Raw genomic sequence first — 22,094 nt, forward strand, 5'->3', positions numbered from 1 at the left:
ATACCCAACTCCTACCATGGGAACTGTAGTTCGCCGAACATTATTAAATGGTCTTGTCCAGGGGTCAGCAAACTTTTTCAGCAGGGGGCCAGTCCACTGGGGAGCCGGACTATATTTTGGAAAAATAATAATGAACAAATTCCTATGCCCCACAAATAACCCAGAGATGCATTTTAAATAAGAGCACACATTCTATTCATGTAAAAACATGCTGATTCCCGGACCATCTGCAGGCCGGGTTGAGAAGGCGATTGGGCTGCATCCAGCCCCCAGGCCTTAGTTTGCCTACCCATGGTCTTGTCATTTGAGGTTGCCCAACTGCTTTGCACCTCTGTCGTTCCTATGGCTCATAGGAGGAAAGCCTGGGAAGTTCTAATAAATATAAGTCCAGCGTTATGTGCTTTCAAGTTCCCTGTGGGTCTGATGGTGCAAATTAGGGCAAAAGATGTAGAGGAAAGGATTTGGACGATTGCTTTAAGCTACACCTGTCCCAGTCTCCTGCCCAATAATGCTGGCAAGTGCCCTTTCTTGCATGTCAAGTAAAGGTAAAGGTAAAGGGACCCCTGACCATTAGGTCCAGTCGTGGCTGACTCTGGGGTTGCGGTGCTCATCTCGCTTTCCTGGCCGAGGGAGCCGGTGTACAGCTTCCAGGTCATGTGGCCAGCATGACTAAGCCACTTCTGGAGAACCAGAGCGGCGCACGGAAACGCCGTTTACCTTCCCACTGGAGCGGTACCTATTTATCTACTTGCACTTTGATGTGCTTTCGAACTGCTAGGTGGGCAGGAGCAGGGACCGAGCAACGGGAGCTCACCCTGTCACGGGGATTCGAACTGCCGACCTTCTGATCGGCAAGTCCTAGACTCTGTGGTTTAACCCACAGCGCCACCCGTGTCCCATGTCAAGCTACTTTATCCAGCACAGGCTCAGCAACGAGTGAAGAGCAGGAAAAAGCCCAGAGATGCAGCAAGGATCAAAGCACGAGGAGAGGAGCTTCAAGGTTCAGGGAGAAGGCCAGGGATACAGATCAGAAGCTGGGAGCTGAGACTGCACAGGAGCGTGAAGTTGTTCCGAGAATCAGCCCTCCCTGCCCATCATGCTTTTAAACAGAGATTGTCTGACTACTCAAATGCATGCATGCCCTACAGACAACCCCTGACCTTAACTTGTGCGTGTTGAATTAAGAGGTTTCGAGGAGAGAGTTTCACTGTCGCATAGCATAGTTGGCACAATGGTGATTGCTACCAAGCACATTAAAACTTGGTTGGCTTCACATCTGCCCTCACCCACCTTTAAGCAAGCATTCCCCACGAAACTACTTAGGCTAGAATTAATCACAGACACCAAGCTTTGCAAATAAGCGAATATTTTACTCGCAGAGTTTCCAGCAACTGAGTCTCCCTTTGCTGGCAGTAATATAAAGAAGAAAAAGGTTCCCAAACCTTCATGCTCCTTCTTGGGGGCTGGGTTTACTCCTGACTTTTGATGCCCTGCTGTTGTCTCAGAGACAAGGTCTGACGCTGCTCCCCCATGGGTAGCTAAGTCTGTGCCACCTCCTCTCCTCAGGTGGAAAAATGGCCTCCCCAGGCATATGAAGGCCCCATCTCCTCACCCCGAGCCAAGTAAGGGGGCAGCTGTGAGACTTCCAGAGCAAGAGTCTCAACAGAGGGTACTGGCTCTGAGTTGGGGAGCTTGAGTGGGAGGGCCCTGCTCCATGGCCTCTTCATCCATCCTTGTTGTCCTCTGTTGTACACAGATTCATGGAAGATAAAGCTGTCACAGCCTACTAAACCTGAGGGCTATGTTCAGCTTCCACAAGAGGCTCCAGGTTGCGAGGGAGTTTGCAGGTGTGTGTGTGTGTGACACTGCATGTGAAGTCATGTGTGCAATGTCAGGACATTGGGAGGAGCCAGGGAGCGGAGCCAAGCCCAGCAGTGGCATAGCTGTCAACCGCCCCTTATTTGGCGGGAAAGTCCCTTATCCCAGCGCTGTGTCCCGCTGCTGTCCCTTATTGATGATGTCCCTTAAATTTCCTGGGTTTCAAAGGAAGCAGCTCCTCTCCCTCCCTCCCTGCCGGCCAGGGAGAAGGGAGGCTCCAACTGTGTTGCTTGGCTGCGTTGCTCACCCAATAAGGAGTCTAAGAACGACTGGGGGGTGGAGCTTGCATGCCTTGTGCCGATCAAATCGGTCGTGTTGCCTGGGGACTCGCCTTTGCTCAGTGCTTCCCAGCGGAGAGGTGACGGTGGTTTTCCTTGCTGCATCCCCTTTGCCGGGTTGCTGCGCTGTGGGAACCACCACTTGAGGCTTCGTTTGGGTGCTGGCTGGGCTTTCTCCCTTTGGCTCGGAGGGGCTCAGAAGTTGAACATACCTGTGCTCTGAAAATCCCTTATTTTGGCTGCTGATCCCTTATTTTCAAGGCTGCTGGTCCTTTATTTTCAAATCTGTAAGTTGACAGCTATGCTGCAGCAGTGGCACAGCTTCAATGGCTGCAGGCTCCTCCTCCTGCCACTGCCACCTGCAATTGGCCTCCTCCATCCCCTGATTTTTTTGACATTGGGGGGGGGGGTCTCAGCCAAATATATTGGGAAACCCCAGTTGGGCTCGGCCCCTAGCAGTTGGTGTTGTGGCCTCCAAGGCAGTATGCTTCTGTATACCAGTTGTTGGAAAAAGCAGAAGGGGGAGTGCTCTTGGGTTCGAATCCTGATTGCGGGCTTCTCACAGGCATGTGGTTGGCCACTGAAGGGATAGGATGCTGGACTAGGTTTGCCACTGGCCTGATCCAGCGGGGGTCTCCTTACATTCTTCTAGAAGATATGAGCAGAGCAGCCCCTTTGCAGCAGAAGTAACAGGAGATAATATTAGCTTTCTCGCTAGGAGATGCTAATTTGACAACCGCAGTGCGAACGAAACCCACCAGCTTTTGGCGCTCTCCTTATCAAGCAGTTTCGGGAATCCCCAGGAGGACATTCTCCTCTCTAAAACTCCCGCTGAAAAGTGTGTTCGGAATATATCGAAAGCATTCCAGGAAAGGAGCTAAAATAAGTCTTTTCAGGAAAGCTTTCAAAGAGAATAGGTTTTAAAGCAAGAATGAGGAACCTGGTGCCCCCCCAAGATGCTGAACCCCATAAGCCCATACCCTCCAACAGTTCTCTGATGATAATAGGGACATCCTATTCCATAATACTAATAATAATTTTATCATTTATACCTCACCCATCTTACAGGGTTGCCCCAGCCACTCTGGGCGGCTTCCAACTTAAAACATTTTTAAAAAAGCTTCCCTAATACAGGGCTGCCTTCAGATATATTCTAAAAGTTGTATAGTTACTTAACTCCTTGGCTTGGGGGTCACATAACTCCATAACCTCCAACATTTATCTGATGAAAATAGGGGTGTCCTAAGGAAAAGCAGGACATTCTGTGGTAATAATAATAATAATAATAATAATAATAATAATAATAATAATAATAATAATAATAATAATAATTTATTACTTATACCCTGCCCATCTGGCTGAGTTTCCCCAGACACTCTGGGCAGCTCCCAATCAAGTGTTAAAAACAATACATAATTAAATATTAAAAACTTCCCTAAACAGGGCTGCCTTCAGATGTCTTTTAAAGATAGGATAGCTGCTTATTTCCTTCATATCTGAAGGGAGGGCGTTCCACAGGGCGGGTGTTCCCTGTAACCTCACTTCTCACAATGAGGGAACTGCCAGAAGGCCCTCGGCACTGGATCTCAGTGTCCAGGCTGAATGATGGGGGTGGAGACACTCCTTCAGGTATACAGGATCAAATCAGAAACTGGGCTTCTGTAAATCCGGGACTGTCCCTGGAAAATAGGGACACTTGGAGGCTTTTCAAGCCCCAGTCAGGATTGCCAGTGGCCAGGGAGGAGGATGGGAGATTGTGGGGTTGAAGGTGCCCCATCCCCGGCGGTGGAGGAAACTGCGAGGGCACCTGGGGCGGCTGCCTAGGGGCGAGGTGAGCTACCCATGGGGGGGCTCACTGTGGGGCCACCACAGTCTACCCGCCTCCTCCCACTCAGCCACCCTACAGCTGGGGGGGAGGTAGACGGACCGTTTGGGCCTGCAGGTGCCCAAGCCATCGTGTCACTCCCAGGAGAGATGCGTGGCTCGGGTGCGCTGCCGGCTCGTGGTGAGTGCCGCCCGGCATTTTGTCACACCCCTCAGTGGTGACACCGGGGCAGACAGCACCCACCGCACCCCCCTTCCTCCACCCCTGTTTTAAGAAGCAGTAGCGTAGGCCTTTCTCAAAGTGATATCTTTCCTAACATGGGATATTTTGGTTTTGCAGGCACAGAAAACGAGAGTTACGTCCGGCATGAAGGAGACGTCCAAGGGGAGCTTCCTGTGTCATAGAGCTGCCTCCTGTCCTTTGCAAACACGCTCTCATCAGGGAAGGAGAGGCATGAACGCTTATCAACACAACCTCCATCTGGTGAGGGGCGGGGGAAGCTTTTGGGACTGACTTTGGAGCGTGACATTCAAAGTGGGCTGCAAATCACATGGCCACCCGCCATCACCGTCTCCGAAGCTGCCAAGGAATCTGGTGGCTCCGGGAGCCAGGAACATAGCTGAGCTGTTCAAGTGACAACTTCCTCCAGAAAACAACCAGTGGAAGTAAGACGTGCCAGCCTCCCGTCTAAATTTACTTGGTATATGGCAGCTCCTTCTTGGGGGTGGGGGTTGTGTTTCAGGAGCCAAGCGCATGCATTGCAGAGAGAAATTTCCAGGTTCAACCCTGGGGGCTTTGAGTCGAACAGAGCTTGGGTACAAAGCCTGGGACAGCCCTTTGCCCAACACCTTGGAGAGATTAGCAAAGAACAGTAAGGATCCCTTCTAGCCACTTCCAGTAGAATTAATCTCCAACTTGAGAAACATATAAAGTGCCAAGCTAGACGAATCTTCGGTCCAACTTGTTGGTTTTCCTTTGGACTCTTCACATTCCATCGCTGCCCAAATTTGATATCGCGTCTCGGCTGCATTTACAACGTGACAAAACTATGAACTTTCCTCACTGCCCCTTTGGCAAAAACTCTTCTGTGTGCTCTGGTCCTATCGTGTATGGACTAGGGATGAACCGTGTCAGTTTCGGTTTCTTGTTTTTTCACCCTTAAGTCCAGTTCCTCACATTTCTGCATTAGTTTATTATTATTATTATTTTAAAAAGCCCCCGTGAATTTTTTCCAGCATTATAGTTTGCGTTTCTCCGAATACATTCCTGCATGCAGATTTGACTGATCTAAACATTTTTTCAAGCAAGTTCCCCTTAACAGTTTTCCATGTTAATTTCATGAATCTATTCCAGGCATAGGTAAACTCGGCCCTCCAGACGTTTTGGGACTACAGTTCCCATCATCCCTGACCATTGGTCCTGTTAGCTAGGGATGATGGGAGTTGTAGTCTCAAAACATCTGGAGGGCCGAGTTTGCCTATGCCTGATCTACAGTGGTACCTCTACTTACGGACGCGATCCTTTCTGGGGTGCCGTTCACACCCCGAAAAGTCCGTAAGTAGAGCTCCACCTCTGCGCATGACGCGATAGATCGCTCCTGTGCATGCACGAAGCAGCGAACCCAGAAGTAAACACTTCCGGGTTTGCCGCGTTCATAACCAGAAAAAAGGCAATGTGAAGCAAACACACGTTCCGGAGGCACATTCGCAACATGAAAAGCCCGCAACCTGAAGTGCCGTATCTGCGCAGGTGCACAGCACGATTTGGTGCTTGTGCGCATGCGCGAAGTGCAATTTAGCGCTATTGCGCATGTGTGAGTGGCGAAACCCAGAAGTAACCCTTTCTGGTACTTCCAGGTCGCCGCAGGATGCAACCTGAAAAAACGTAATATGAAGCAAACGTAACATGAGATGTGACTGTAGTTCAATAAAGGGACTTGCTGTTATCGCTGTGTCTTGCCTTATGGGAACCCGCCTTGTTCTTTAGGAACAAGGAAGCTGCCTTACACTGAGTAAGACCATTGGTTAATCCTGTCCTGAGTCCTGAGGCTCAAGAATGAAGCAGTTGTCCCACGAAGACCCTCTTTGTGAAAGAAGACTGGCTGTTTCCCCATGTTACCTTCTGCATTGCACTTACACACAACATGAGGAAGGGACGTGAATTTCGATATCCGGCAGCACCTTTTCCTGAGAGCTCTCTTTAGCTGAGCAAAATGGGATCCTCAACCCACCCACCCACCTCATTTTTGCCTTTAATCTGCTTGCTTGTCTCTGCCCAGATCACTGCCCCTGACCTGGAGCGACCCTGGCAGATACAGGTAAAATCCTCCTGTTTGGAAGGCTGACAGGAGATCAGTCGGTCAAAAGGAAATCCTCCAACGTTTTGCGTGTTGCACTAAGCTGTGACACAAAAGTCCAGAGGGGCAGCTGTTTCATGAGATATCTGCAAACGGGCCTGGCTGTCTCCTTCCCCCTGCAAACTGTATTCTCCTCTCTCTTTTTTGGTGCTGGTAAATCACAGCAAGGTGCATGCAAGGTGCTTGGAAATTAATCTGCAGCTGCAGACACACCAATCATTTAACACAGTCGCCTCCTCCAAATCTGGGAACTGTTGTTTACCCCTCACAGAAGTACAATTCCCAGCCCCCTGAATGAACTACAGCTCCCAGGAAGCCTTTGCAAGCTGGGAGGAGATGTGCTTTAAATGTGCCCTAAAGCAGTGTTTCCCAAACGTTTTTGGGCAACGGCACACCTGTTAGCCGGAAAAAAATCTCGCGGCACACCACCATTAAAGCCCCGCCCCGTGACGTCAGCGCGCAGCGTCACGCCGGGAGGGACGCACAAAAGCGAAAGTTTTTTCCCTCCCCCTTGCCGGGGTGGGAGGAGGCAGCAGAGCGAGGGCAGCTGAGGCGGCGGCGGCTGTTGTGGTGGTGGCGGCGATAGCGGGCGGAGGAGGGGGCGGCGGCGGGAGTTGCTGCTGCTGTTGTTGCTGCTGCTGCCCGGACATGCCGGCCTCCTCCTCCTCCGCTGTCTCGCGATCCTCCCTTTTGCGCGCGCTGCCCCGCCGCTCGGCACCACCACCGCGGAGCCGCCCCCGGCTCGACGCGGATCCTCGCCGCCGCCTCTCACCGCCCGACTCGCCCGCCTTCCTCCCACGGCACACCAGCCGATGTCTCACGGCACACTAGTGTGCCGCGGAACACCGGTTGGGAAACACTGCCCTAAAGGGCCAAAGGTTCCCCACATCTGGTTTAAACTGTCAGGCCGCTAGCCCAACTAAAGTGAGATGGAGTATTATTCTTATTCCCCTGCCCATTTGACACTAGAAGATCCATTTTTTGGATCTGAGATTAACAAGAGCGAAAAAATTGCCGCGGATTAACAAGTAAATATGGTACTTTTCTTCTGCCTTTTCTCTACAGTGGTACCTCGGGTTAAGTACTTAATTCGTTCCAGAGTCCCGTTCTTAACCTGAAACTGTTCTTAACCTGAAGCACCACTTTAGCTAATAGGGCCTCCTGCTGCTGCTGCCGTGCCGCCAGAGCACGATTTCTGTTCTCATCCTGAAGCAAAGTTCTTAACCTGAGGCACTATTTCTGGGTTAGTGGAGTTTGTAACCTGAAGTGCATGTAACCTGAAGCGCATGTAACCCAAGGTACCACTGTACTCTAATTCTGTTAGGAATTAGCTGGGTCAGATCTGAATAAGGTAACATTGCATTTATATCCCACCTTTCCTCAGAAGAGCTGTCCACCCTCCTGCAACAACAACAACAATTTATTACTTATATCCTGCCCACCTGACCAGGCCTCCCCAGCCACTCTGGGCAGCTCCCAACAGAATATTTAAAACACGATAAAACATTAAACGTTAAAAACTTCCCTAAACAGGGCTGCCTTCAGATGTCTTCTAAAAGACAGATAGTTGTTTATTTCCTTGACATATGATGGGAGGGCATTCCACAGGGTGGGAGCCACTACCAAGAAGGCCCTCTGCCTAGTTCCCTGCAACCTCACTTCTCACTGTGAGGGAACCGCCAGAAGGCCCTTGGAGCTGGTCCTCAGATGGGGGTGGAGACACTCCTTCAGGTATACTGGGCCAAGGCAACTCTTGTACTCACAACATGTCCCCATCTTGCTGTGCCTCTCGCTGGGCCGAGGCAGAGAAGGGCCACCGGGACAGCAGTGGGAAACAGCTGAGCTTGCAACCGCATTTGGGTCGAAAGCCCGTTGCCTTCTGTGCCTGGAAAGGATAAAGTCGGGCAGGAGCTTTCCCAGAAGAGTGCCGCTCCTCTGTGTTGTTTGTGGAGACCTGATTAAGAAGCTCGTTGAGGGTCTCCACTGAATTAGGTACTGCGGCGCAGCTAATTAAAGGAGCTCCCTGCGGGGTCGCTTAATAGCTGTGCCAGAACAGGTGAAGATTTCAATTATCTTGCCATTCCTTCTTCCCAAATAGCTCAGCCACGGCCCTTAAATGCTTGCAGACAGTGTCTACTGACTGAAGCGGCTCCTTTCTGGAAGGGGCGAGGCAGCGCCCCTGAACCAGCCGCGTTCAAGAGAGTCACATTTAGCAATATGGCGCCCATCCCAGGATAAACATGCTCTGCATAGGAGTGCAGGAAGCTGCCTCATCCCAGCCTTTGGTCCATCCGGTTCTGTACTGTCTACACTGACTGGCAGCAGCTCTCTAGGGTTTCAGGCAGGAAATCTTTCTCAGTCCTACCTGGAGAGGCTGGGATTTGAACCTGGAAGCTTCTGCTTGCAAGGCAGATGCTCTGGCATCTTCCCCATATGGGTTCCCTTCCTTTGGATTATCAGGGGGCTCTCATTTAGTCAGTCAGATTAATCAGCTAAAAGGCTTTTTGATCAGTAAACCAGGAAGCAGTTGTTCCATAAATTAGAAGCACACCCTTTTCCCGAGACTCCCCATCACCTAATATCTTGAGAGAAAGCATTTCTCCAGGTACCTTGTAGGAGAGCCTTTTCAGTGGTGGCTCCTAAATTCTGAAACTGGAACTCCCTACCCAGAACCAAAACTGTCCTCATGAAAGGGGAAGCTGTGGCCCTCCAGACATTGTTTTACCGACACATATGTTTTTAAAAACCATGTGTTGAGAGATACTATTTAAATATGCTGATGCCAAAAATGGGATGGACTTAGGAGTGAAGTACATGTGAAATTGGCTTGGGCTGGTGTTATGTACTGAGTTGAATAGGATCCAAATTGCAGCAATCTGATTGGTCCTAGAACAATAGGATTCAGAATGCAGCAGTCTGATTGGTCCTAGAACAATAGGATTCAGAATGCAGCAGTCTGATTGGTCCTAGAACAATAGGATTCAGAATGCAGCAGTCTGATTGGTCCACAGGAGCCATCCAATCCAGCTCCAGGTGGAAGTGAACCCGCAACCTGATTGGCCTACAGGAGAATCCCGGAATTAGCCAATCACGTGGGGCCTATTGTGTAAATAACATATATAAAGCAGACATTCTGGGGGAACTTCCATTCCTCCTCACCACTATGAGCTGAATAAAGAGCATGAAATCCACTCTCGACTCCGAGTATATTTCAGCTGGCAACAGATTGACTTTACTCATCCCTTGTTTGTTGTTCCTGGCAGCTTTTCCAGCTGCATCTTCCCTGCCCCAAGCAATTTGGTGCAACCCCCTGAGATTTGTTTGCTTTTAATTAACACTTGCAATGCACCCCCCACCCGAGTATTAATGTGCCACCAGCAATTGGGCCGGGAACACCTACCAAATAAGCGAAATGCCCTGTGGACCACTCTCCATTTGCCTGCGTTTACAGCACCTTAGTATAGATCGCCCTCCCGGCACCAATTGGGATTCCATTCCCCAGCTATGCAGTGCGGCCCTCTGAATGCCTGGAGACGAACGAGCGAAGTGAGCTTGGCAGAATGCCATCTTCCGAGGCAATTACTAAACCCTTACGCACACGTTCTGCCCCTTGTGTGCCAGGCTATCTATAGGAATGAAGCCCAGATCGTATTTCATCCTGCCACTTGGCTAATTCCTTGCATGCTTCAGGTTCTGTGTTTTAAAAAAAACATCTCTCCCATCCATGCTTCTTAGAGAAGGGTGGGGAGATGTCAAGAGAATTCTCCCCCAAACTGATACCCTGTAGATAGTGGAGATTAGTCCATTAAACAGGACACTGTCCCACCAACCACAGTCTGCCTCCAGCCAGCTCCCACCTGCCTGCCTTCGTACATAGGTACAACCAGCCCAGGGAGTGGCACTGCCTGTTAGCTTCCTTCTCCTGAGTCGCAGTGTTGTCCTTGTAGAACTCAGCAGAGAGGAGGGGAATGGGGACAAAGCTGGGATCAAGTGTCATGGAGTCATAGAATTGTAGAATTGAAAAGGACCTGCTGAAGTTCATCTTGTCTAGGGGTCAGCAACCTTTTTCAGCCGTGGGCCAGTCCACTGTCCCTCAGACCTTGTGAGGGGCTGGACTATATTTTGCGGTGTGTGTGTGTGAACGAATTCCTATGCCCTACAAATAACCCGGAGGTGCATTTTAAATAAAAGGACACATTCTACTCATGTAAAAACACGCTGATTCCCGGACTGTCCGTGAGCTGTATTTAGAAGGCAATTGGGCCGGATCCGGCCCCTGGGCCTTAGTTTGCCTACCCATGATCTTGTCCAACCCTTGCAATTCAGGAACCACAGCTGAAGAATCCCCGACAGATGGCCATCCACCCTCTGTTTAAAAACCTCCACTGAGGTTGTGTAAGGTAATAAAAGCATTCTGGGAAATGATATACAGTGGTACCTCGGGTTACATACGCTTCAGGTTACAGACTCCGCTAACCCAGAAATAATACCTCGGGTTAAGAACTTTGCTTCAGGATGAGAACAGAAATCGCGCGGCGGCAGCAGGAGATCCAATTAGCTAAAGTGGTGCTTCAGGTTAAGAGCAGTTTCAGGTTAAGAACGGACCTCCGCAACGAATTAAGTATGTAACCAGAGGTACCACTGTATAACGAAATGATTTTTTTTTAAATAAAAAAAAACCTGTATAAAAATACCAGAAGCTTTTTTATTAGGAATTGTAGGTACCGATATTCCAAAGGAGCAGAAAATACTTTTTATGTATGTGACAACAGTCGCACGGATGTTACTAGCCCAGAGATGGAAAGAAGACAAAATCCCTACCAGAGAGAAATGGCAAACCAAGCAGCTGGAGTACGCCAACCTGGCAAAATTGAACGGAAAGCTCAGGAACCAAGAAGACAAAAACTTCAATAAAGAATGGGGGGAAATTTAAATTTATCTAGGAGACTTCTGTAAGCAGGTATGGAAACATTAGCAGGATTTTAATAACACTTGTAACGTAGCAGATACCGTGGACAATATGGAGAGATATAAAATATGGATTATGAAATAATATGCAGTTGAAAAGGTTGACAATAGGACCCATAAATGGGAGGGTGAGAAGTCTGGAGATTCAGAGAAATCTCCAAAAATGGATATGTATTTTGTCTTGTCATAATTCTACACTTGTAAAATCAAATAAAAATCATTTTTTAAAACAAAAACCTCCACTGAAAGAGAGTCCACCACCTTCTGAGGGAGCCTCTTCCACTGCTAAACAGCTCTTAACATAGAACTTTTTTCCTAATGTTTAGTCGGAATCTCCTTTCTTGAATCCATTGGTTTGGGTCCTTGCCTCTGCAGCAGCAGAAAGCAAGATTTCTCCATCTTCCATGCGACAGCCATTCAGATATTTTAAGATGGCTATCATATCACCTCTCAGTCTTCTAACTGGCCCTGCTTTTCATGGACTCTGGCGCCACCTACAGTTGGCCTCCCTGCCTTCTGCCCAGTCCCTTCCAATGGGCAAAAGGCACCTCTTCCTGCATGGGGTTGCAGTCCAGCACATCTGCAAGGCACCAGGTTACAGTAGGCTGCTCTACCTTCCTGACCTATGGCTAGGGTTCTACACTTAGGCAGTATTCCAGTGTTAAACCTTTCAGCAATACACATAGCCATTCCAATTCCAGTATCAATTAAACAATGATACTTAACAGGCAGGAATGACCAGCTGCACCAGTATAAGATGGGGGAGACCTGGCTTGCCAGTAATACATGTGAAAAAGATACTGGGGTCTTAACATGAGTCAACAGCAGCAACAAGCAGCAAAAAAAGGCTAATGCTATTCTAGGTTGCACCAACAGAAGTCTAGTGTCCAGATCAAGGGACGTAATAGGTAAAGGTAAAGGACCCCTGACAGTTAAGTCCAGTCGCAGACGACTCTGGGGTTGCTGTGCTCATCTCGCTTTACAGGCCGAGGGAGCCGGCATTTGTCTGCAGACAGTTTTTCCTGGTCATGTGGCCAGCATGACTAAGCTGCTTCTGGCGCAACGGAACACTGAAACCAGAGCAGCGCACGGAAATGCCGTTTACCTTCCCGCCGGAGCGGTACCTATTTATCTACTTGCACTTTTGGGGGGGGGTGTGCTTTCAAACTGCTAGGTTGGCAGGAGCTGGGACTGAGCAAAGGGAGCTCACCCTGTCGTGGGGATTCGAACCGCCGACCTTCTGATTGGCAAGCTCAAGAGGCTCAGTGGTTTAGACCACAGCTCCACGCATGTAATAGTAATAGCAACAGTCTATTCTGCATTGGTCAGAACATACCTGGAGTACTGTATTCAGTTCTGGGTACCACAATTTAAGAAGGATAAAGACAAGCTGGGACATGTGCAGAGGAGGGAGGCCAGGATGACAAAGGATCTGGAAACTAAGCCTTAGGAGGAACAGTTGAGGGAGCTGGGTATGTTTAGCCTGGAAAAGAGGAGATTGAGATGAGATATGATAGCCATCTTCATGTATCTAAAAGGCTGTCACATAGAAGACGGAGCTAGCTTGTTTTCTCCTCCTCTGGAAGCTAGGACCAATGGATCCCAAATTACCAGAAATGAGATTCTGACTAAACATTTGGGAAAACTTTCTGACAGTAAGAGCTGTTCATTCCTTGGAGGTTTTTAAGCAGAGTTTGAATGGAAACCTGTTGTGGATGCTTTAGCTGCACCACAGAGAGTTGGATTAGATGACCCTACAATTCTATGATAAGCCCAGACAGACAGACAGCAAAGGGTTTCTGGTGAGGTGCTCAGTTGCTTTTCCTCCTCCCTCTCAGGTGATCTGCTAAACTAGAACAGAACATCTTTCAGGAGTGCTGTCAATCTTTTATCTCTGGGTAAAGCTTGAGGTGCCTGAGGTTAATCCACTGTTTCTAACCCAATCTTCAGCTGTTTAATCCATATTTATATTTGTTTTTGAAATCTATTGCTCTTTGCATGGAGTGGTCTTCGCGCTGCAATTCATAAATATTTTTGTCGATATTATCCCTGCCGCTATGTAAACATCAATTGGCAATTAATTAACTGCACAAATCCGCTTGCCTTCAACTCTGCAGATGAGGTGGGGGTTCTTTCCTCCCCCTCCCCCAAAATGATGGGTTCTTCTCATCTCTGCCTCAGAGGTGACCGTACCATTGATGCCATTCTCTGTATATAACATTCAGATTCTTGGCACGCTACGGCGTAAGAACAAGAGGGGAGGTCCCTGCCCCAAGGTGGTGCCGAGCAGGCAGCAGAGTGGGCGAGGATAAAGAGAGGAAGGGTACGAATTCAGCTCTGAGACTGTGAACATACTCTGCTGCCACTTAATTGAACTCCTTCCTAAGATCCCCAGGAATCTTGCCAATAACTGCTCCAGTGATGGAACTTGGCTCCAGGGAAAGGAAGACATCAAAGCAACAGATGAGATAATTTGGGTCCTTCTCTCTGTCCTGTCCAAGCTGGGCCGCCCACAGCTACCTGCAAATGGGTATTTCTGCCACCCTTGTGTGTGTGCTTAAGGTCACCTAGGTCTTTTCTCCGCGATTAGCTTGTGGAGGAAGTAATAAATACACATTTGTTACTCTTCTTTCACTAGATGCTGGCAGCCACCACGCATTCCCTGAAACATCTAGTTAGGCTCTCGAAAGGCGGAAGGTGGTAATGACAACTATCTATCCCACTGCATGAATGAGAAAGACCTTGGCAGACTGAACTGCTACCTAAAAGTGACCTGTATATGCCAGAAAAGGTGTGACGGTTAGCGAGATTACTGGAAAGTGTTTCTCTTTCAAGAAATGCTCTGTGTAATCAGAACTGGCAGCTGGGCTTAGATGGGAAAATGGCACATGGTGCTGTGTTTAAAGGCACAGATCTAACCTTCTCAGTGGATTCCTCCTGGTAGACAAATCATTTGTTTATTCCACTTATATGGAGGGCAGACCAAGATGATTAAGAGTCTGGAAACAAGGGACAGTTGAGGGAGCTGGGTATGTTTAGCCAGGAAAAGAGGAGACGGAGAGGAGATAGGGTAGCCATCTTCAAATATCTTAAGGGCTGTCACGTGGAAAATGGTGAAAGCTTGTTTTCTCCTGCTCCTGAGGATAGGACACAAACTATTGACTTCAAGTTACAGGAAAGGAGATTCCGACTAAACATCAGTAAGAGCTGTTAGACAGTGGGACGGACTCCCTTGGAAGGTGGTGGACCTCAGAGGTTTTTAAGCAGAGGTTGGATAGCCACCTGTTAGGGATGCCACCTGAGATGGGGAAGGGGGAAAGATGGGACCTCTGCAACCTGCCAGTTTGAATTGAGAAGCAGCATTGAGAGATGGGACTCTTGACCCTTTCCCCACTGCCCCCCTTTTTTTGCAATTAAACTCCCACCGCTCTCCCCCGCTCCAATTGGAAAATTAATAATAATAATAATAATAATAATAATAATAATAATAATCTATGTATATGGGGAAAGATGCAAAAGTTTGCAATGGCAAGAAAGTAACGGATGAAACATTTCCTTCCACGTTGCTTTTCTTCACCTGAATCCAGCCTTCAAGGTTGCTTTTCCGTTAAAAATACCCCCAAATCCTTGGGAGGCTATTCACAATTCAATAGGCAATTTGTTTTAAAAGGTAAAGGGACCCCTGACCATTAGGTCCAGTCGTGACTGACTCTGGGGTTGCGGTGCTCATCTCGCTTTATTGGCTGAGGGAGCCGGCATACAGCTTCCGTGTCATGTGGCCAGCATGACTAAGCCGCTTCTGGCAAACCAGAACAGCGCATGGAAACGCCGTTTACCTTCCCTCCAGAGCAGTACCTATTTATCTACTTGCACTTAGACATGCTTTTGAACTGCTAGGTTGGCAGGAGCAGGGACTGAGCAACGGGAGCTCACCCTGTCACGGGGATTCGAACTGCCGACCTTCTGATTAGCAAGTCCTAGGCTCTGTGGTTTAACCCACAGCGCCACCCATGTCCCACTTTGTTTTAATGTGCATCTATTTATTTAAACCAACTCGTGCAAATTCCATGCCTATAGAACAGCATCCTTTGTCATCTGTTTTTGCGTGTGTGTGTAATGCATTTCTCCCTGTCTCCTTTGGTGACGTGCATGTCTTCAGGCCCTCATACTGAAAATATCCATTCTGCCTAGGTGAACAATAATGTTTGCCCCAACTAGACTGAGCTTAGAAGCCTGAACTCTGCTGGAAATTTCCCGACTGGTCTATATCTCTCCCCCCTTTCAAATGTCAAAATACCAACACCCTAATTTATTTGCTTCCAGAGATTTCGTGGGTTGCTCTGCTCCTGAAAACTGCTACACACTTTCTTTTCCCTCCCTTTGAAATGCCTTTGCCTTTCAATGCCATGCAGAGAGTTGTTCATTTTGGTGGCGCTCAGGAGTGTTCTTGCGCTCTCTCTTTCTTTTCCCCACAGAGGCATCAAACCTGCTTTTAAAAATTGCTGTAATGTCTTAGCAGGCATAATCAGACCGTGAGGACAAAAGGAACTCAGCGACGCTAATACTGGAGCAACTTGGCTATTAGGAAACCACCAGGAGTCTGCGATACGGAACAAACCTACATGGTTTCTTTAAGGCGCAGTTCTTGAAAGGAGCCCTGAGAGGTTCAGGGCGATGAATTTGGGGGATTATTGTTGCAACCGTCAGGAATGGCATAATCACAGACCAAGTGATTTTTAAAACATTGTGGAGGCTTAAAGGTGTGGGTGGGGAGATGACTGATGTAAAGGAGGAGTAATGACCTAGCATGGGGTAAGTGAGGAGAATGCGGTAGCTGGTCCCTTTTATAAGCTCACACCAGGATGGGCGCTGCAGCAAAATGTCGTAGCGTGGAGTGCTCAGGGCTCCAGCAGCCAGCCTTGCCCCCATCTGTGATACTCCATTCCACTTCCTTTCCCTCTCCAGCTAAATAGCACTGGGGGGGGGGGAATTTCAACAGAACCGCAGGGCATTGTGAACTGGCAGGGAGCGGTGAGGGAGAAATTGAACTCATTTCACCTTGAAAGGCAAACTTGTCCAATTTGCCCTTTCCAGAACAATCCAGGGATCGAAACACAGCATCCCGCTGAAATTTTTTACTTCTCTGAATTTCACAAGGCAGTTCTCCATTCAAGAAGTGCATAGGGGGCAAATGCACACGTTTAAATGCATACATTCATGAAAATAACAGAAGAATGCATTCTTTTACAGGAAACGACTTTGCAAAAGTGTGTACATTAGGCAGAATTGTGCACCAAAATGACAAATTTGCGGAGGTGTCAGTCTGGTAAGCCTCTGAAATGAAGAATGTCTGGGGTAACCAGGAGTGGATTTTGGAGCAGAAGGATGGAGAGTTCCATCCCGTTCTAATACTCAAAACAAATTCCTGGGTGTGTGATTTTTGAGTGTGTGATTTTTGCACCAGGTTGGTGGGGTGTCACAGAGAGCAATACTGACCCTGCACATCTGGAATTGCCTCACCTCTGTCTTAGGACTCCTCTGTACCGAATTTGGAGGTTTCTAGGTGGTGTGTGTCGAATTCCCACGGTGGGGTGCGCTCCCGTTGCTCGGTCCCAGCACCTGCCAACCTAGCAGTTCGAAAGCACCCCCGGGTGCAAGTAGATAAATAGGGACCGATTACTAGCAGGAAGGTAAACGGTGTTTCCGTGTGCTGCGCTGGCTCGCCAAATGCAGCTTGTCATGCTGGCCACGTGACCCGGAAGTGTCTGCGGACAGCGCTGGCTCCCGGCCTATAGAGTGAGATGAGCGCACAACCCTAGAGTCTGTCAAGACTGGCCCGTACGGGCAGGGGTACCTTTACCTTTTTTAGGTGGTGTGTGAGTCCCCTGGTAGTGTGTGAGGCCTGGGCCCCTTGTTTTGTGCATGCTTTGCGTTAGCAAGACCGAGTGATTGGGACCCCCTTCTGCACAACAAACGTTATTAACGAACAGCCGGAAAGTGGGTCAACATAATGCAAAATGGAGCAGATGATCTGGAGAGTTTAATTGCAGAAGTGTCCACAAATAAGACGTGAGGCAAATGCTGACGTTGACCGATTGAGCGTCTGGACCCAGCTGTGTGGTTCTTCCCCTTAGGATGAGGAATAGCAAAAGCTGAAAAGATGGACACTAAAAAAGGAGGGGGTGGGAATTATTATTTTTTGCTTCGGATGGGGGTGTAGTTGTTACATTCCGTAAACTATTGTGCCTGCTCCAGTGCTAAAAATGAAACATGACAGCAAAGACGTACATAAAATGAGATGTCTCTTTTTTTGCCACTACCCAATCTATTATTTAGGGTTTGCATAAATATTTCAGCACAGCCCTATTTGGATCCGGCAAGATGCCTTTCTTTGGACTGTCAGTCTTTGCGACTGCATGCATGTTTTACTCAGAAGAAAGCCCCACTGTGTTCAACAGGGCTTGTGGTCAAGGAACTGCATCCAGGATTGCCCTTCCAGGCACTTTGGAGAAGAACACAAGGATTGTTTTCTGATGCGCTGATTCTAGTATCAGGTGCAGAATGCAGCATGAGGAAAACCATGGCTTGCTTGCTTTAAAAAAGGTAAAGGACCTCTGGACAGTTAAGTCCAGTCAAAGGCGACTATGGGTTGCAGCGCTCATCTCGTTTTCAGGCCAAGGGAGCTGGTGTTTGTCCACAGACAGCTTTCCGGGTCATGTGGCCAGCATGACTAAACCGCTTCTGGCACAATGTGATGAGCCAAAGAGCACGGAAACGCTGTTTACCTTCCTGCCACGGCAGTACCTATTTATCTACTTGCACTGGCGTGCTTTCAAACTGCTAGGTTGGCAGAAGCTGGGACAGAGCAACAGGAGCTCACCCCGTTGCCTGGATTCAAACCGCCACGCTTCTGATCAGCAAGTCCAAGAGGCTCAGTGGCGCTGAGTGGGTGGCGTTGTGGTCTAAACCACTGCTTTAGAAAACAACCATCACTCATGTTCCTAGTCCTTAAGCAAAGAAATGCCTGGAAGTGTGTGGGCAGAAGCCTTACACTTCATGCAAACAGGGGTGGACCTTGGTAATATGGGGCCCTGTGCAAGGCCACCCCCAGCCCTCGTGCTGCCTTCCCAAAGTCAGGTAAGTGAGGCACTGGGCTCTGGGAAGGAGCCATGAGGCTCTGGCTGGGTCCTATATATCCATCCCAGCCCCTTCCCAAAGCTGGACAAGTGCTTACAGGGAAGGAGAAGGGAGGACTCCAGGACCCTGTCAGAGCCCTCACGCATCCTTCCTAAAGCTAGTACAGTGGTACCTCGGGTTACATACTCTTCAGGTTACAGGCTCCGCTAACCAGAAATAGGTTAAGAATTTTGCTTCAGGGTGAGAACAGAAATCGTGCTCTGGTGGCACAGCGGCAGTGGGAGGCCCCGTTAGCTAAAGTGGTGCTTCAGGTTAAGAACAGTTTCAGGTTAAGAACGGACCTCCGGAACGAATTAAGTACTTAACCCGAGGTACCACTGTACTTACTAGGATTTGGGAAAGAGTAGGAAAGGTGCCCCCTCAGCTGGGAGCCCTGTGTGGGGCAACCGGTCACGCTGCCCTAAATCTGCCTTTGATACAAATAGGAGCTAATTAGGGTTGCCAGACCTCCAGGTCTGACCTGAATTTTCTAGGTTTGGGATGTGAGGGCACCCACCAGGGGACAGGTGGAGGGCTTGAATTTCCAAGTGGGCAAGAGTCACAACAACAACAACAACATATTAAGAAGACTGTGCACAGCTTGCAAGCTTCAGCTTTGTAGGAGTTGGCTGCAAATTATAGCATAGAAACTCTGGGTGTGGGAGTCTATCCTCCTCTTCTCCATTCTCCCAATTAACCTCCATCTCCAGGGTCCTTCCCTATGACATCATCAGGGGCCTCTTGTGACATCACAAGGGTCTGAGATGCTCCTGACTTGGCAACCCTAGAGGCAATGGTGGATATTTCTGCTATGTGGGATGACTTCTCCTGAACCCCATGATTTTGCTCCTGTAATAAGTCTCACAGAGTCTCTGGTCCCCCTGGTCACCTTTCCCATGCGCCAGTAGGGCTGTCTACTGCTTTCCCCCACCCCAAAGTTCCTCCAAGTTTGCTCAAATGTATGCTTGGTGTTTTGTTACCCTCGTAATGCTCTAAGATGATATGGGTGGGTAGGCGGCTTCATGACGGACACAAGGGCTAGCCAATCAACGCCATGCAACCCCCTGCCTCAAGAAAGGAAGGTGTGGCTTTGCGCAACCAGCACAAAAGTGTTAACCAGAGGGTGCTTCCAGATAGCCTGTTTATTGAGCGTTCCTTCTGATTTGCTTTGCAGGGAGACTAGACAGCATTGGCCATTTAATGAGCTTTCATTCCGATTCGTTTGCAGGGATGTTAGATGACGTTGTTTCAAAGCCAGGATTATTCCACCCTTCCCGTCACTGTCCTTGTTGCAAAATGTTTGCTCTTTGGGGAGAATTGGCTTTGCTGCACCAGACCTGTTCTCCTTTTTATGTTGTGGACTGCCCTGCCAGCTTGGTGTAGTGGTTGAGAGCGGTAGACTCCTAATCTGGTGAACCGGGTTCGATTCCCCACTCCTCCACATGCAGCTGCTGGGTGACCTTGGGCTAGTTACACTCCTCTTAAGTCTCTCAGCTCCACTCACTTCAGAGTGTTTGTTGTGGGGGAGGGAGGGAGGGAAAGGAGAATGTTAGCCGCTTTGAGACTCCTTCGGGTAGTGATAAAGCGGGATATCAAATCCAAACTCCTCCTCTTCTTCTTCAGATGAAGGGCGATATACAAATTTAATAAATAGTAATAAGATGTTAATCTATAATGATGTAACCTGAATTTGCTGGCGTGTGATTGACTCCCCCCACCAGAAAATAGCTCCTTTTGCTTGTAGAAATGGTGTTTAAGTTCTGAAAAGGCTGAGTATCTTCTGCTCAAAGTTTTGAGAGAAACTGCTTTAATTAGCTGATGAGATATGGCCATCCCCACACAATGTCATCCCACAGATTCCTGTTCTGTTATTTATGCCTGCTTTCCCCCTTTCAGCCAAGTAGACGTTTTTCAATAAGTATCCATTAGCTTAATTAATTTAGTTGCTAAAGGCCCATTGGCAGAAGTGTAAATTGCTTCTCTCTGAGGGAATGTAGCCAGGCCTGTTAGCATGGTACAGATGTTTCCCGCCAGGAAAGGGCCAGGAGTGGCAAAAATACTCTGTTTCATGTCTATCCTTTGGAGTTCGAGCCTGAAAGCCCCTAGAAGAAGGTGCTTATTTACGCTTGAAAATCAAATGATATGGATCCTTCGAATGTCAGGTCCAGGGATGATCAGATTTAGAGTGGACCAGCCCAAAACAAGTACAGTGGTGCCCCGCAAGACGAATGCCTCGCAAGACGGAAAACTCGCTAGACGAAAGAGTTTTCTGTTTTGGAGGTGCTTCGCAAAACGAATTTCCAATGTCTTGCGAGTTCCTGCTGGTTTTTTCCCCTCCCCCCTCTTTCTAAGCTGCTAAGCTGCTTATCAGCTGATCCGATCAGCAGATAAGCCGCTAAAAGCCGCTAAAAGCCGCTAATAGCGCTAATCCGCTAATCCGTCAATGGGCTTGCTTTGCAAGACGAAAAAACCGCTAGACAAAGAGAATCACAGAACGGATTCTTTTCGTCTTGCGAGGCACCACTGTACTAGTTTCTGCGTATTTGGGAGCTTACCAACTCTGGAGAAGAGCATTAGGCTGCATACACAGCATGCATTTAAACCAGCGGTTCTCAATCTGTGGGTCCCCAGATGTTGCTGGACTACAACTCCCATCATCCCTGAGCTCTGGCCTTGCTAGCTAGGGGTGATGGGAGTTGTAGTTCAACAACATCTGGGGACCCACAGGGGTTGAGAAAGGCTAATTTAAACTAAGCACACATCCCCTAAAGCAGGGGTAGGCAACCTAAGGCCCGGGGGCCAGATAGCCTTCTGAATCTGGCCCGCGGATGGTTCAGGAATCAGCATGTTTTTACATGAGTATAATGTGCCCTTTTATTTAAAGTGAACCTCTGGGTTATTTGTGGGGCATATGAATTCTTTCATTCCCCCCCCCCCAAAAAAATATAGTACAGTCCACCACACGGTCTGAGGGAAGGTGGACCGGCCCACGGCTGAAAAAGGTTGCTGACCCCTGCCCTAAAGAATCATGGGAACTGTAGTTTGTTAGGCTTTCTAGGAACTATAGCACTGCAAGGGGCAAACAGTTCCTAGGATTCTTTGGAGAAGAGGAATGTGCTTTAATTGTACGTCGTGTATGCTCACTTAATTTGCCATTTTTTGAGGCACGGCCACCCATTGCTCCAAAAGCTCAGCTCGGAGCACACACTCAGGGAGGGGTCCCAGCTACCTAGGCCCAGAAGCGTGTGTGTGCACTTCTGTGTGTGAGAGAGCCAGTGTGGTGTAGTGGTTAAGAGTAGTGGACTTGTAATCTGGAGAACCGGGTTCGCTTCCCCGCTCCGCCACATGCAGCTGCTGGGTGACCTTGGGCTAGTAACACTTCTCTGAAGTCTCTCAGCCTCACTCACATCACAGAGTGTTGTTGTGGGGGAGGAAGGGAAAGAAGAACGTTAGCCGCTATGAGACTCCTTGGGGATAAAGCGGGATATAAAATCCAAACTCTTCCTCCTCCTCTTCTTCTTCTTCTTCTTCCACCTCAATGGACCAGCCTCTGCTGTAGTCATCTTACTATTCTGGCAGCAAGAGCATTTAGACAGTGGAACAGACTCATAGA

At 48.6% G+C, this 22,094-nt stretch overlaps 1 protein-coding gene and 1 long non-coding RNA gene across 2 annotated transcripts in view; one reads left to right on the top strand and one right to left on the bottom strand.

Moving 5' to 3' along the window:
• SPNS3 (SPNS lysolipid transporter 3, sphingosine-1-phosphate (putative)) overlaps positions 1-6,336 on the top strand; it is a 33,914-nt gene extending 27,578 nt beyond the window's left edge. The window contains exon 14 of the mRNA XM_081173027.1: positions 4,321-6,336. Coding sequence (XP_081029153.1) covers positions 4,321-4,385 — 65 coding nt within the window. The 3' untranslated portion in view covers positions 4,386-6,336. The remainder of the gene's footprint in view (positions 1-4,320) is intronic.
• Positions 6,337-17,332: 10,996 nt separating this feature from the next.
• On the bottom strand, positions 17,333-19,164 carry LOC308574936. Its single transcript, XR_014002648.1, has 2 exons — positions 19,080-19,164; positions 17,333-17,472 (listed from the first exon to the last, which is right to left on the bottom strand). It is a non-coding gene; the product is annotated as an uncharacterized lncRNA (long non-coding RNA).
• Positions 19,165-22,094: the final 2,930 nt, after the last annotated feature.

Source organism: Podarcis bocagei (genome assembly GCF_964188305.1).
Source record: "Podarcis bocagei genome assembly, chromosome: 15".
NCBI classification, from domain to species: domain Eukaryota; kingdom Metazoa; phylum Chordata; class Lepidosauria; order Squamata; family Lacertidae; genus Podarcis; species Podarcis bocagei.